This window comes from Danio rerio, chromosome 4 (genome assembly GCF_049306965.1).
Source record: "Danio rerio strain Tuebingen ecotype United States chromosome 4, GRCz12tu, whole genome shotgun sequence".
Lineage (NCBI taxonomy): Eukaryota > Metazoa > Chordata > Actinopteri > Cypriniformes > Danionidae > Danio > Danio rerio.
The window spans coordinates 11,656,251-11,669,224 of NC_133179.1; the positions used below are offsets into that span (position 1 = coordinate 11,656,251).

The 12,974-nt window shown below is 36.2% G+C and overlaps 1 protein-coding gene across 1 annotated transcript in view; it reads right to left on the minus strand.

Moving 5' to 3' along the window:
- LOC101885550 (scavenger receptor cysteine-rich domain-containing protein DMBT1) overlaps positions 1 to 12,212 on the minus strand; it is a 29,829-nt gene extending 17,617 nt beyond the window's left edge. Inside the window, exons 1-13 of the mRNA XM_073946783.1 lie at positions 12,144 to 12,212; positions 11,458 to 11,772; positions 10,851 to 11,147; positions 9,615 to 9,929; positions 9,086 to 9,382; positions 7,657 to 7,971; positions 7,006 to 7,302; positions 5,288 to 5,602; positions 4,757 to 5,053; positions 3,513 to 3,824; positions 2,446 to 2,742; positions 683 to 997; positions 154 to 480 (exon numbers count right to left, since the gene is read on the minus strand). Coding sequence (XP_073802884.1) covers positions 154 to 480; positions 683 to 997; positions 2,446 to 2,742; positions 3,513 to 3,824; positions 4,757 to 5,053; positions 5,288 to 5,602; positions 7,006 to 7,302; positions 7,657 to 7,971; positions 9,086 to 9,382; positions 9,615 to 9,929; positions 10,851 to 11,147; positions 11,458 to 11,772; positions 12,144 to 12,195 — 3,751 coding nt within the window. The 5' untranslated portion in view covers positions 12,196 to 12,212. The remainder of the gene's footprint in view (positions 1 to 153; positions 481 to 682; positions 998 to 2,445; positions 2,743 to 3,512; positions 3,825 to 4,756; positions 5,054 to 5,287; positions 5,603 to 7,005; positions 7,303 to 7,656; positions 7,972 to 9,085; positions 9,383 to 9,614; positions 9,930 to 10,850; positions 11,148 to 11,457; positions 11,773 to 12,143) is intronic.
- Positions 12,213 to 12,974: the final 762 nt, after the last annotated feature.

Below are 12,974 nucleotides of genomic sequence, written 5' to 3' on the forward strand. Positions count from 1 at the left end.
TTACTTAAACATAATAGAATAGTTTATGGTAAAGAGAGCACACATAACAAGAGTAATTGTTAAATTATATCTGTTAAATGGTATTAGAGAGTTTACAACAATGATTACATGATTAACAATGTATTTATTTATAACGATGTTAAACATTTATACCAGAACACATCAGTGCAACATCACTGACATTGGTGCAGTTCATTTTAAGTAGTCCTGATGTTGGACAGTGTCGAATAATTGACTCATTTCCTCTGCAGTGAATCTCTTGTGTCCACATCTGAGTGTCTCCTTTGTCAAAAGCAGCAGCTCTCAGCACCTGTACAGGAGCCCCACAGTCCAGCTCTCTACACACAACCTCTGCATCCTGCTGGTCAAAGGCAGCGTCACACACTGTGTACCAGGTGTTTCCACGAAGGACTTCTAATCTCCCAGAGCACAGGTGAGGTCCATCAGCAAGTCTCGTAAATCGTCCATAATTTATGGTTTCTGGTCACATTTACACAACACAGAAACCATCTATCAGTATGATTATATTTAAATCTAATTGTTTAATAATATATTTTTAAACAGATGAAAGTGAGTAGTTTAAACTATTAAAATAAAATTTTTTCAAACTGCATACATTGTTATTGTGTATGAAAGAACGATCAGTCATGCATTAGGAGAGTTGATATATGAAGCAGCTCACCTGAGCATCTGACTCCAGCATCTTCAACATGACCACAGTAATGTTCACCCCATCCTCTTGAACTACAGCTCTTCAGTGTTGACTCTGATCCACTACAGGAAACTTCATTCATCCAGATTTGACCTGAACCTTGTCCAAAGTAAGCAGAACCCACAGCTTCTAGAGGTTCTCCACAGTTCAGTTCTCTACACACCACTGCAGCATCAGCCATATCCCACCTATAATCACACACTGTTCCCCACTGACCTCTATGATAAACCTCCACTCGACCACTGCAGGAACTGTCACCATCAACCAACCTGACCTGCTCAAAATCTAGGCATGAAAGAGAAAGAAATGAATCAGTGTTACCAAGTCCATGGAAAATCAGCTGCTTTTAATTACTTGCTGTGGGTTGTATTTTTAATTTCACAGTATTAAAATAAGATAATAACATTTATTTGTAGTATTGTATTTAGTCAAAGCATCTTAAAGGTGACCTATTATGACCTAAATCACTCTTATGAGGGTTTTAAACACAGCTGTGTGGAAACATTGTGTGAGTACAGCCAGCCTCTGATGGTAAGAATTTATTAATTATACTGTGGCGCAGTGGGTAGCATGTTCACCTCACAGCAAGAAGGTTGCTGGTTTGAGCCTCAGCTGGGTCAGTTGGTGTTTCTGTGTGGAGTTTGCATGTTCTCCCCTTGTTCGCATGGGTTTCCTCTGGGTGCTCTGGTTTACCCCACAAGTCCAAAGACATGCAGTACAGGTGAATTGGGTAAGCCAAATTGTCCACAATGTATGTATGTGATTGAGTGTGTATGGATGTTTCCCTGTGATGGGTTACAGCTGCGTAAAATATATGCTGGATAAGTTGGTGTTTCATTCTGCTGTGGTGACCCCAGAATAATAAAGGGACTAAGTCAAAAAGAAAATGAATAACTGAAAGGATAATTAATTATAATTTTTATAATCACACTTCATAAAAAACAGTCTGCAGAATTATTATTATATATGTATGAATTAAATCAGGATCACACATATATGCACATTGTCCCCAATTTGTTAATCAAATTAACTTGACAATACTCAAAATGCTAAATTATTACTTGTTGCTTCTTAAAATACTGAAGCGTACTTCAACAAAACATAACAAGATGTGCTTTGTTACTAAAGTATGAGTGTGATTGAGCATTTGTTTAATGGGAAACCTTAAAACAAGTTATTACAGCAAAAATAATGTTGTAAAAATATAAGGCTGGTCTTAAATTATGTCCCTGGTTGTAATTAAGCTAAATTTGCAGGTAAAATTACTCTTTAAGCTTTACTAACTAAGAAAGAAAACTCTTTCTCATTCTGATCTTGCATATATTGTACTCTTAAAACAAGATAAATAAGAATTTTGGACTAGAAATAGGATTGTAATTCTTGACTAGATAAGGAGTTTTTGAAGTGTGGTATATTTTGAGTTTTGCTACTATTGGGATATAAATTTGATTGCTCATCCGGTTAGTTTTTGGTTTGTTAGTAGTGGGCATTAAAAAGCATTGCATTCTGCTCCGATTGCAACTGCACCAAGTCTGCTTCCAGACCCCTCTCGAAACAATGGCTAATTTATAATAAAAATCTATTTGAATCCTTTATCTTTCCAGTAGTTTTAGCATTGTAAGTATAAACAACAAACATTAATAAGATTAACATTAAGATAAACATTAAGACATTAATAAAAACACTGCTATCTTGTGATTTGAAATCTGTAATTTTTTGATGTCATCTTTTACCTGCACATTTCAGTTCTACATTGTTTTCCTGAGAGCACTGTGTGTCATTCACGGTTGAACACAATCGAATCTGAGACTCATTTCCTCTGCAGTGAATCTCTTGTGTCCACATCTGAGCGTCTCCTTTGTCAAAAGCAGCAGCTCTCAGCACCTGTACAGGAGCCCCACAGTCCAGCTCTCTACACACAACCTCTGCATCCTGCTGGTCAAAGGCAGCGTCACACACTGACATCCACATCTGATTATGAAGGATTTCTAACATCCCAGAGCAGCGAGAACCTCCAACCAGATGGGTTTCTAAAGACAAGAACAAAATAACAATCAATGAAGATGCTTTATGTAAGATACTTAAATGACAGGAGGCAGAAGTGTTCGGAGACTCTTTACTGAGTAGATGCAGTACAGAACAGAACACACAACTATGGCCAGCACCTCCAGTCAACCAACTAAACTTCCCCTTTTCCGAGTGGGTTTCCTTCACATGCCCCTCCCCATCTTTGCTCTCTTAAAGGAGCTTCACTTTAGTCAATACTTTATAAGAAGATAATAAGTAGTGAGATTCACCAACAAGTCTTGAACTTCCATATAAGGATACTGATTTTATTTACACAGCACAGGTGGCCATTCATTACTATATATTATGATAAATGCATAAAACAGAAAAAAATTTATGTAAATGATCATTTTTAATACGCAAAAGCATTCAAAGATTCTGAGTTATTTAACCAAAGGGATTTGAACTGAAATAGGCAAACAAGCTTCTTTTAGTCATGCCGCCCCCTCATGCTGGAATACTCTTCGTTCTGAACTGAATATATCTGAGCTCATCCCGATTAAATCATTTCACTCTATTCTTTATAACACAACAGTTGATGTGTTTTTAACATATTGTCATGTGGTATGGCTGAATAACCAAACTTTATTTTTATATTATTTTAATTTTTTTGTTTTCATAAGTCATGTGCTGCAGACCTCTTGGTAATAAAGAATAAAAAAAATAATTATATATTTACAAATGAAAACCCAGTCAGTGATGCAATAACAGAGAGATATATAAAGCAGCTCACCTGAGCATCTGACTCCAGCATCTCTATCATGACTACAGTAATGTTCACCCCATCCTCTTGAACTACAGCTCTTCAGTGTTGACTCTGAACCACTACAGGAAACTTCATTCATCCAGATTTGACCTGAACCTTGTCCAAAGTGAGCAGAACCTACAGCATCTACAGGATCTCCACAGCCCAGTTCTCTACACACCACTGCAGCATCAGCCATATCCCAGTCTTCATCACACACTGTTCCCCACTGACCATGATAAACCTCCACTCGACCACTGCAGGAACTGTCTCCACCAACCAACCTAACCTGTTCAAAATCTAGGCATAAAAGAGAAAGAAATTAATCAGTGTTGTCAAGTCCATGGCAAATCAGGATAGATTTAATGATGCGCTGTGGGTTGTATTTTTTATTCCGCTGGTTAAATGTTTGACAGTTTGCATCTATTACATTTATATTTTTCCGTTAAAATATTTTCTCACTCACTCACTATCCTTCAGCATAGTCCTTGAATTATGAACTGCCAATAAAGCATCCAATACTGCATCCAATACCCTTCCATGTGCAACCCAGCATTGGGAAACACTCATACACTCTCTAATACATGCACACACATGCATACACTACAGACAATTTTTGTTTACCAAATTCACCATGAGTATATCAGAAACTAAATTAACTAAGTTAAATGTAAAACAATTGGTTAAATTACTGTTAAATGGCAATATTCAATAATTTCTTATATGTTGTTTCTGAAACTGTGGCTAATTTTCTCTAATCTCTACACTCTAAATAATAGCTCTCTAACTCAATTCCTGGAGGGTTGCAGCTCTGCACAGTTTTGCTTCAACCCTAATCAAACACAGCTGATCCAAATTAATCAAAGTGTTCAACACTAATAGATACTATTATGCAGGTGTGAGTTGGAGGTGGTTGGAGCTAAACTATGCATAGCTGAGGCCCTCCAGGTATGAGTTTGAGACCACAACACTAAATACTGAAAAAAGACCCACAACAGTCATAACGCCACATAACTCCTACATCAGCCTCCAATTATTTCAAATCCAGTTCTATCCTTTCCAGCTGTTTTAACATTTTATATGTATAAACAAAAAAAACTTTAAATTAGTAATTATTATTATTATAAAGGAAACAATTATAAAAACAAACCAACAGGCGATGAGGTTCTCCAGTGATTTGAACTGTTAATGTTAATTTTTTAATGACTGCTAAAAGATTTTAAACTTTTTACCTGAACATTTCAGTTCTATATTGTTTTTCTGAGAGCACTGTGTGTCATTTGTGGTTGAACATAATCCAACATGAGACTCATTTCCTCTGCAGTGAATCTCTTGTGTCCACATCTGAGCGTCTCCTTTGTCAAAAGCAGCAGCTCTCAGCACCTGTACAGGAGCCCCACAGTCCAGCTCTCTACATACAACCTCTGCATCCTGCTGGTCAAAGGCAGCGTCACACACTGACATCCACGTCTGATCATGAAGGATCTCCAACCTCCCAGAGCAGCGAGAACCTCCGACTAGATGAACTCCTGGAGAACAAATAAAATAGTAACAATGATGGTGCTTTATGAGATTTCTAACACAGAAGACGATCAGCTACAATCATCCTGAATTAAAATAACAGGAAATTTAGTGTCAGTGTAAGTTTATGATTTTCAAGATTTACTTTTAATTCAAACAGATTATTTCAAATGGCATTTAAAACATTTTGTATTAAATTAGTGATGCATTAACAGACTGTTACAGTATATGAAGCAGCTCACCTGAGCATCTGACTCCAGCATCTCTATCATGAACACAGCTATGATCACCCCATCCTCCTGAACTACAGCTCTTCAGTGTTGACTCTGATCCTCTACATGAAACTTCATTCATCCAGATTTGACCTGAATCTTGTCCAAAGTGAGCATAACCCAGAGCATACAGAGGTTCTCCACAGCCCAGTTCTCTACACACCACTGCAGCATCAGCCATATCCCAGTCATCACCACACACTGTTCCCCACTGACCTCTATGATAAACCTCCACTCGACCACTGCAGGAACTGTCTCCATCAACCAACCTGACCTGCTCAAAATCTGTGTATGAAAGAGAACGAAATCAATCCGTGAAGTCAAGTTCATGGGAAACAGGCTACATTTAATGACGTGCTGTGGGTTGTATTTTTTATTTCACTGGTTAACTGGTTTCATGTTAACTACAAAAGAAAGTCAAATGATTATAATATAAATGAGAATATCCTGCATGTTCATTCATTCATTTTCTTTCGGCTTAGTCTCTTATTAATCAGAGGTCATCACAACAGAATGAACCGCCCACTGTTCCAGCATACAGTATGTTTTATGCAGCGAATGCCCTTCCAGCCACAACACAGTAGTACTGTGCCACAAAACATCCATACACTCTCGCATTCACACACACACTCACTACAGCCAATTTAGTTCATCCAATTCCTATAGCGCATGTCTTTGGACTGTTGGGGAAACCAGAGCACCCGTAGGAAACCCACATGAACATGAGGAGAAGATGCAAACTTCACACAGAAATGTCAACGGGCCCAGCCGGGGCTCAAACCTATTATGTAAAAATCACTTTTGTACTTTTATATTATTTTTATAATCACTTTTATTTTTTTATAATCACACGTCTGCAGAAACACTTTGATTGACATCCTTCCTTTGTACATGACTTCCAAGGGGGGAAGCCCCACCCATTATTGACAATCTCTCCCTCATTAACATAAACAGCTCTGTGTGAGAAGCAGCCGTCCACTGTTTTTTTTTAGTCCTTGAAGCTAGTTACTAAACAGGGGAAATCTTCTTAATTTAAGAATGATAATTTTCTGTCTTTGAGGCTAAACATTTGATTGCCCTTTAGGTTAGTTTTAGGTTAGTTTTGATTGGCCACTGGGCTAATTTTAGAACAGAACAGTAGTAGAGGAGAAGTTGATAATATTTGATATCTGTACATATTGGCGTCTGAAAAATGTATTTCAACAAGAGTATATTAAAATTAACTTATCTTTATTCAATTTAAGATTATTTTAAATAATGTTAAGTATTGCAATTTTTAATAATTACTTACATGTTGCTTTTGAAACAATCAACAGACTGCATATCTCAGAGATGCTTTGTCAGACACAATACACTCAATGGAGCTAGTGACGTCCCTGTAAGAGGTAGGCTTAGGGGTAAGGTTAGGTGTGGGCATTAAAAAGCATTGCATGCAGCTCCGATTGCAACTGCTTCCAGACCCCTCTCGAAATAATGGCTAATTTATAAATAAAAATATATTTAAATCCTTTATCCTTTTGTAGTTTTAACATTGTTAGTATAAACAACAAACCATCAAATTAATAACTTTTATACACGTCAACTGTACATATGTGATATTAATAAAAACACTGCTACATGTCTATTGTGATTTGGAATTTGTGTAATTTATGTAATTTTTTGATCACTAGTTAAATGTCATCTTTTACCTGCACATTTCAGCGCTACGTTGTTTTCCTGAGAGCACTGTGTGTCATTCACGGTTGAACACAATCGAATCTGAGACTCATTTCCTCTGCAGTGAATCTCTTGTGTCCACATCTGAGTGTCTCCTTTGTCAAAAGCAGCAGCTCTCAGCACCTGTACAGGAGCCCCACAGTCCAGCTCTCTACACACAACCTCTGCATCCTGCTGGTCAAAGGCAGCGTCACACACTGACATCCACATCTGATTATGAAGGATCTCTAATCTCCCAGAGCAGCGAGAACCTCCAACCAGACGGACTTCTAAAGACAAGAACAAAATAAAAAACAATGATGATGCTTTATAAGAAGATAATAAGTAGTGAGATTCACCAGCAAGTCTTGAACTTCCATATGATAAAGTTAATGATTTTAATTACACAGCACAGATGGCCATTCATTACTATTTCTTATGATAAATGCATAAAATTTTTTTTATGTAATTAATGTTTAATTAATTAATTAATTATGCAATTAATGTAAGTGATCATTTTTAATACACAAAAGCTTTCAAAAACATGCCATGGCACTGAGTTATTTAATAAAAGGGATTTAAGACATTTACGAATTAAAACAAAATCACTGATGCAATACAGAGAGATGTATGAAGCCGCTCACCAAAGCATCTGACTCCAGCATCTCTATTATGACCACAGCTATGACCACCCCATCCTCTTGAACTACAGTTTTTCAGTGTTGACTCTGATCCATTACAGGAAACTTCATTCATCCAGATTTCACCTGAACCTTGTCCAAAGTGAGCATAACCCAGAGCATACAGAGGATCTCCACAGCCCAGTTCTCTACACACCACTGCAGCATCAGCCATATCCCAGTCACCATCACACACTGTTCCCCACTGACCTCTATGATAAACCTCCACTCGACCACTGCAGGAACTGTCTCCATCAACCAACCTGACCTGCTCAAAATCTATGCAGAAAAAAAAAAAAAAAGACATGAATCAGTGTTGTCAAGTGCATGAGAAAACAGGCTACTTTTAATCACTTATTGTGGGCTATTTTTTTTTATTCTGCCGGTTAAATGTCTGCCAATTTGCATCTATTATATTTATATTTTTGTGCGGAAATATTTTACTTTACCACTTTATATGCTAGCAATGCTAAAACTGTGCTAATATAACAAAATAAAGTCAGCACTCTTTTGTGAGTTGCAGAAACACTAGAGGAGAGACTGACTGTGGCTTTATTTCTAGGGTAACAGATTAACAGAAAAAGTGTATGTTACCAACAGAATAATGCAGATTGATTACAATATAATTAAGAATATTCTGAATGTTTATTATATATAAATTTTTTAAGTCTGGAGACAGCACATAGCAGTCACGTTAGAGAGTCAAATTGTCTGTCAGTGCAGTAAAATATTTATGCCTCCAAGATCTCTTGAAATAGGAAAATGTACAAACACTTAAAACAGGTGTTATAACATTTATTTCAAGCAGTGCATTCAGTCTAATAATCTTAAATCTAGGCTGTTATATGCTTTTCAAACAGTATGCTTTTCATATTTAGCATGAACATGTCTTAAGTTACTAAACAGGAGAATTTCTCTTTAATATATTTATATAGAATTTGGTAACATTTGATATGTGTACATATTTGTATTGAACAAATTAATTTATCATCAACAAGTGACAAATAACAATATTACATTAGATATTAAATTATCTTGGTTAGGAAAATATTTTTATTAATGTTAAGCATTGCCACTTTTATTAAATATTTATATGTTGTTTCTGAAACATTAGCTAATTTTCTCAAATCTCTACACTCAAATCCTGAACAAAGACCCAGAGCAGCCATAACACCATCTATCATCTATCTGCCTCCAATTTATTTCAAATCTATTTTAACTATTTTCAGCTATATTAGCATTGTAAGTATAAACACAAAAACCACCAAATTAATAACTTTTATACACTCCAACTGTACAGATGTGACATTAATAAAAACACTGCTATATTGTGATTTGGAATTTGTGTAATTAATGTACATTTTTAATGACTGGGTAAATGTAAATTTTTTACCTGCACATTTCAGTTCCACATTGTTTTTCTGAGAGCACTGTGTATCATTCATGGTTGAACACAATTGAATATGAGACTCATTTCCTCTGCAGTGAATCTCTTGTGTCCACATCTGAGCGTCTCCTTTGTCAAAAGCAGCAGCTCTCAGCACCTGTACAGGAGCCCCACAGTCCAGCTCTCTACACACAACCTCTGCATCCTGCTGGTCAAAGGCAGCGTCACACACTGACATCCACGTGTGATCATGAAGGATCTCTAACCTCCCAGAGCAGCGAGAACCTCCAACCAGACGTACTCCTGGAGAACAAATAAAATAGTAACAATGATGGTGCTTTATGAGATTCTAACACAGAAGACGATCAACCACAGTCATCCTGAATTAAAACAACAGCAATTTAGTGTCAGTGTAAGTTTATGATTTTCAAGATTTACTTTTTATTCAAACAAATTATTTCAAATGGCATTTAAAACATTTTGTATTAAATTAGTAATAAAATAACAGAGTGTTACAGTATATGAAGCAGCTCACCTGAGCATCTGACTCCAGCATCTCTATCATGACCACAGTCATGTTCACCCCATCCTTTTGAACTACAGTTCTTCAGTGTTGACTCTGAACCACTACAGGACACTCCATTCATCCAGATTTGACCTGAACCTTGTCCAAAGTGAGCATAACCCAGAGCATACAGAGGTTCTCCACAGCCCAGTTCTCTACACACCACTGCAGCATCAGCCATATCCCAGTCATCATCACACACTGTTCCCCACTGACCTCTATGATAAACCTCCACTCGACCACTGCAGGAACTGTCTCCATCAACCAACCTGACCAGTTCAAAATCTAGGCATGAAAGAGAAAGAAATGATTCAGTGGTGTCAAGTCAATGGCAAATCAGGCTAGATTTAATGACTTGATGTGGGTTGAAATTTTTATTCTTCTGATTAAATGTTTGACAGTTTGCATCCATTATAGTTAAATTGTTGTGTTGAAATATTGTCTCACTCATCAATCAGCATAAATCTTGATTTATGAACATTATTTACTCTGGCATATGGCAGGTTTTATGCATCAGATGCCCCTCCATATGCAACCCAGCACTGGGAAACACCCATACACTCTCTAATACATGCACACACATGCATACACTACAGACAACTTTGTTCACCAAATTCACCAAGAGTATATCAGAAACTAAATTAACTAAGTTAAATGTAAAACCATTAGTTAAATTAATGTTAGATGGCAATATTCAATAATTTCTTATATGTTGTTTCTGAAACTGTGGCTAATTTTCTCTAATCTCTACACTCTAAATAATAGGTCTCTAACTCAATTCCTGGAGGGCCGCAGCTCTGCACAGTTTTGCTTCAACCCTAATCAAACACAGCTGATCCAAATTAATCAAAGTGTTCAACACTAATAGATACTATTATGCAGGTGTGAGTTGGAGGTGGTTGGAGCTAAACTAAGCAGAGCTGAGGCCCTCCAGGTATTGAGTTTGAGACCACAGCACTAAATCCTGAAAAAAGGCCCACAACAGTCATAACGCCACATATCTCCTACATCAGCCTCCAATTATTGCAAATCCAGTTTTATTTTTTCCAGCTGTTTTAGCATTGTATAACTATAAATAACAAAACATTAAATTATTATTATAAAGGAAACAATTATAAAAACAAACATTAAACAATGAGTTTCTCCAGTGATTTGCACTGTTAATGTTAATTTTTAATGACTGCTTAAAGATTTTAAACTTTTTACCTGAACATTTCAATTCTATATTGTTTTCTTGAGAGCACTGTGTGTCATTTGTGGTTGAACATAATCCAACATGAGACTCATTTCCTCTGCAGTGAATCTCTTGTGTCCACATCTGAGTGTCTCCTTTGTCAAAAGCAGCAGCTCTCAGCACCTGTACAGGAGCCCCACAGTCCAGCTCTCTACACACAACCTCTGCATCCTGCTGGTCAAAGGCAGCGTCACACACTGACATCCACGTCTGATTATGAAAGATCTCCAACCTTCCAGAGCAGTGAGAACCTCCAACCAGTCTTACACCTAAAGAAAAATAACAAAATAATAAATGATGATGCTTCTTAATAAGATTTAAATTCTCCCAGAGCACACATGAGATCAATCAGCAAGCGTTGACCTTCTCTAAGTTAAGGTTTATAGATTTATTTATAGAAGACAGTCAGTCACAATAATTCAATTTAGTGTTTAATAAAATACACTGTTTATGAGATGATAAAAAACTTTTCATGATTTAATTTTTGTTAAAATTATATTTTTTTAATAGCAATTTATGTGTAGATGTAAAAAAAAAAATAAGGGATGCATTAACAGAATGTTGTATTGATCAGCTCACCTGAGCAGATGACCCCAGCATCTTCACTATGACCACAGTCATGTTCACCCCATCCTCCTGAACTACAGTTCTTCACTGTTGACTCTAATCCACCACAGGCCACATCATCCATCCAGATTTGACCTGATCCTTGTCCAAATAAAGCTTCACCCAGAGTCTCTACAGCCTCTCCACACTTCAGTTCTCTACACACCACTGCAGCATCAGTCATATCCCAGTCATCATCACACACTGTGCCCCACTGACCATCATGATGAACCTCCACTCGACCAGCACAGGCACTATGACCACCAACCAACCTCACAGTCGGAAAATCTGTACAAAAAGAAAAGAAATTAAGCCAGTGAGCAGTAAATCAACACCTTATCAACTACAATTAAAACTTTACCTTTGAGAATACTTGAGAATGTACATTTTAAATGTCAATTTAAAGTTTACTTAAATACTAAACTAAACAACTAAAGTCGGGGAAAAGCTACGCGCTCCTCTAAGAAAGAAATTTTCACATCATCTTATTATTACAATGGTTGTCTATAAATGCTTTACTCAATTATTAGAGATAATTTATAGTTTTGCTTTTTATATATTACACAGATATTAAATTTAGTTTCTTGTATTGTGAGACCATCAGAGATAAACTGCTCATTTAATTGAACCATTTGAACTAATGTCAATTTTGTACTTACCAGATGTGGTTATAGTAATTATATTTAAGATTAAAAGAAGTCCCTCCATCATCTGCTCCTCTGCTCAGACTGAAGAAAGTGTCTCCTGTGAGCTCCTAAAGAGAGAGAGCAAGAGAGACTCACAGCTGCCAATGACTCTCACTGTTACCTTATTAGACACAACAGAGGAAATCATCAAACACAATCAGTGACAAATCAGAAAGCAGCATTTGGATTTTCTCCATATATATCAATAAAGTGTGAGCGCTGATGAGCGGGACTCCTCCTTCAGCGTCAAGAAGAGACACTTCACTGAGGACAGACTCGTGTCAGTCAGAAATCAGCCTGGAGATAAACACACTAAACTTAAAGCAGATAGAGAAACACTGAAGATTATATGAAGCAGCAAACATAAAAATAATATAAAATAAGAAATAAATGCAATAAATAAATAATTATTATAAATGATAATTAAAACTTATTATTTTCTTTATTTTATAAATGTAGGATTTTTTTAAATCAAGGCTCAGGTGTTATGAAAAACTGACATATTAATACTATTAAATGTTTTCAGGCATTTTTCCATAAAACAATTAAAACATTTTAAATGTCTAGTTTTTACATTTGAATACCACTGATAATCTTTTGATTTGACTTCTATCATAAAAATGAAATAAGTCTGTAACATCTGTAAACATAATAATGATGAACTACTTTCTAAATAAATAGTTAAACCACTTAATTTTACTTTTATGTAAATTTTATTACAATTATTCAATTACATGCTGAAAATATTGCACCATGCAAAGACATATTATCAATAATAATAATAATATCAAAGAATATTTGCTG